Genomic DNA, 2,449 nt, shown 5'->3' with positions numbered 1-2,449 from the left:
GCTGGTTAGGGTCCCGGCTGCTCCACTTCTAATCCAGCTCCCTGCAATGCGCCTGGGAAAGCAGAGGAAGATGGCCCAAGTGCTTGGATCCCTGCACTCACATGGGAGACCTGGAAGAAGCTCCTGGCTCCTGGCCTCAGCTCCAGCCTTTGTGGCCATTTGGGGAGTGAACTAGCAGATGGAAGACCTCTCTCTCTCTCTGTGTGTGTGTCTCTTTCTCTCTTTGTTACTCTTTCAAATAAGTAAAATAAATCTTTAAAAGAAAGAAGGATCTTTCCGGTAGTGGAGTCCGGCGAAGACGCGCAGCAATGGCACCTCGCAAGGGGAAGGAAAAGAAGAAGGAACAGGTCATCAGCCTTGGGCCGCAGGTGGCTGAGGGGGAGAATGTCTTCAGTGTCTGCCACATCTTCGCATCCTTCAATGACATCGTCGTCCACGTCACTGATCTTTCTTGCAAGGAAACTATCTGCCAAGTGACTGGTGGCATGAAGGTGAAGGCCGACCGAGACGAGTCCTCGCCATACGCCGCCATGTTGGCCGCCCAGGATGTAGCTCAGAGGTGCAAGGAGCTGGGCATCACCGCCCTCCACATCAAACTCCGGGCCACAGGAGGAAATAGGACAAAGACCCCTGGACCTGGGGCCCAGTCGGCTCTCAGAGCCCTTGCCCGCTCGGGTATGAAAATTGGGCGAATTGAGGATGTCACCCCCATCCCCTCCGACAGCACCCGCAGGAAGGGGGGTCGCTGTGGTCGCCGCCTGTGAACAGGACTCCCCAGATTGTTTTCTGTTAATAAATTGCCATCGTGTCAAAAAAAGAAAGAAAGAAAGAAAGAAAGAAGGACAGCTTGACAAATTTGCTGTCAGTATTTTAAAAATTATATTTCTGAGGTTCACACCTCCCTTAGGATATACCCCATGTGAAGAGATAGATAGGTCTGGGCCTCTGAATTTACAAGGCCTAAAGCCCACCAGATTATTATCAAGCCCCTTCTATCAGGTTCTATTTGCCTCTCAATCAGAAAACTTAATTGTAGCTTAGACAGCACCTTTCTTAGCTCCTCTAATAATGACTCTGTCCTTTGTTCTAGGCCCTGTCTAGTGCACTCGGGCCTCATTCCTTTGTAATCATAACCTCTACTCTACCACCAATGGCTCTACTCCCAACATGTGTGTACTGATGGTCCTCTTCCCCACTTAATGCTGTATAATTGTTCAAACCTGGTAAATGCCACTCTTAGGATCATTGATTACTATCCTCACTCTGTCTTTTATGACCTTGTCTAAATATGATCAGAGTCGGCAAACTTGGAAGGCTTCCATAGCCTTGGCAACTCATGACGAGAGCCTAGGGTGGTTACTGGTGCCATAAACTAGAGTGTCAATTTGTTGGGTCAACAACAGGAGCCACTGTGCACTTGCTCCTCATGTGGGATCTCTGTCCTTAATGTGCTGTACATTTTGATTTAATGCTATAACTAGTACTCAAACAGTATGTTTCACTTTGTGTTTCTATGTGGGTGCAAACTGTTGAAATCTTTATACTAAATTGATCTTCTGTATATAAAGAGAATTGAAAATGAATCTTGATGCAAATGGAAGGGGAGAGGGAGCGGGAGAGGGGAGGGTTGCGGGTGGGAGGGAAGTTATGGGGGGGGGGAAGCCATTGTAATCCATAAGCTGTACACTGGAAATTTATATTCATTAAATAAAAGTTAAAAAGTAAAAAAAAAATAAAAAATAAAAAAAATTATATTTCTATATACTAGCAACCAAGTTATAATTATTAATGATAATAACAGCAAATATAAGGAACTTTGGAATCAACCTAACCAAAGATTTGTGAGCCTTCTAGTGAGAAAATATAAAACTGTGTTGAGAGATAGTAAACGAACATGAATACCATGTTCATGGATTGGAGCACTAAGTATCAAATGATTTCAATTCTCCCAAAAGTTGACCTAAAGATTTAATGCAAGTCCAGATGACCTTCTTCTCTGTCTCTCTTTCTCTCTGTCTGTAACTCTACCTCTCAAATAAATAAATAAATAAATATTTTTTTAAAATGCAAATCCAGGAAGAATCTTAAGAGAGTTTTTCATGAAATTTGATAATTATTTCTAAAATGAATAAAAAGAATAAGGGGCAAAAACTGGCATGGCCCTGATGGAGAAGATCAAAGTAGAAACCTTGCACTATCAGAGATCAAGACTTCTTGGCAGTGAAGCTCCAGCCCTGGGGATACACATGACAGAGAGGCCAGACACACACATACTTGATCCTTGCAGGCACACACTGCAGCTCAATGGAGAAGGAAAATCCACCCCCCCCCCCATAAAAACAGAACAAATGGTGATCTCTACCTTACACCATTCCAAGGAATAAATTCTGGGGGATTAAAAAATGTAAAACTCAAAATAATAATTATAAGAAATTATAGAATAATGTCT

At 43.4% G+C, this 2,449-nt stretch overlaps 1 protein-coding gene across 1 annotated transcript; it reads left to right on the top strand.

Moving 5' to 3' along the window:
• Positions 1-277: 277 nt before the first annotated feature.
• Positions 278-811, top strand: LOC133767893 (small ribosomal subunit protein uS11-like). Its single transcript, XM_062202339.1, has one exon. It carries the CDS (start codon positions 309-311, stop codon positions 762-764), a length of 456 nt encoding a protein of 151 aa, XP_062058323.1. The 5' UTR covers positions 278-308; the 3' UTR covers positions 765-811.
• The last annotated feature ends 1,638 nt before the right edge of the window (positions 812-2,449 follow it).

This window comes from Lepus europaeus, chromosome 1 (assembly GCF_033115175.1).
Source record: "Lepus europaeus isolate LE1 chromosome 1, mLepTim1.pri, whole genome shotgun sequence".
NCBI lineage: Eukaryota > Metazoa > Chordata > Mammalia > Lagomorpha > Leporidae > Lepus > Lepus europaeus.
This window is presented reverse-complemented; position numbering and strand designations above follow the sequence as displayed.

What these genes read in the sequence shown, in the direction of transcription:
- LOC133767893 (XM_062202339.1), top strand. Translation starts at nt 309, where the DNA reads ATGGCACCTCGCAAGGGGAAGGAAAAGAAGAAGGAACAGGTCATCAGC.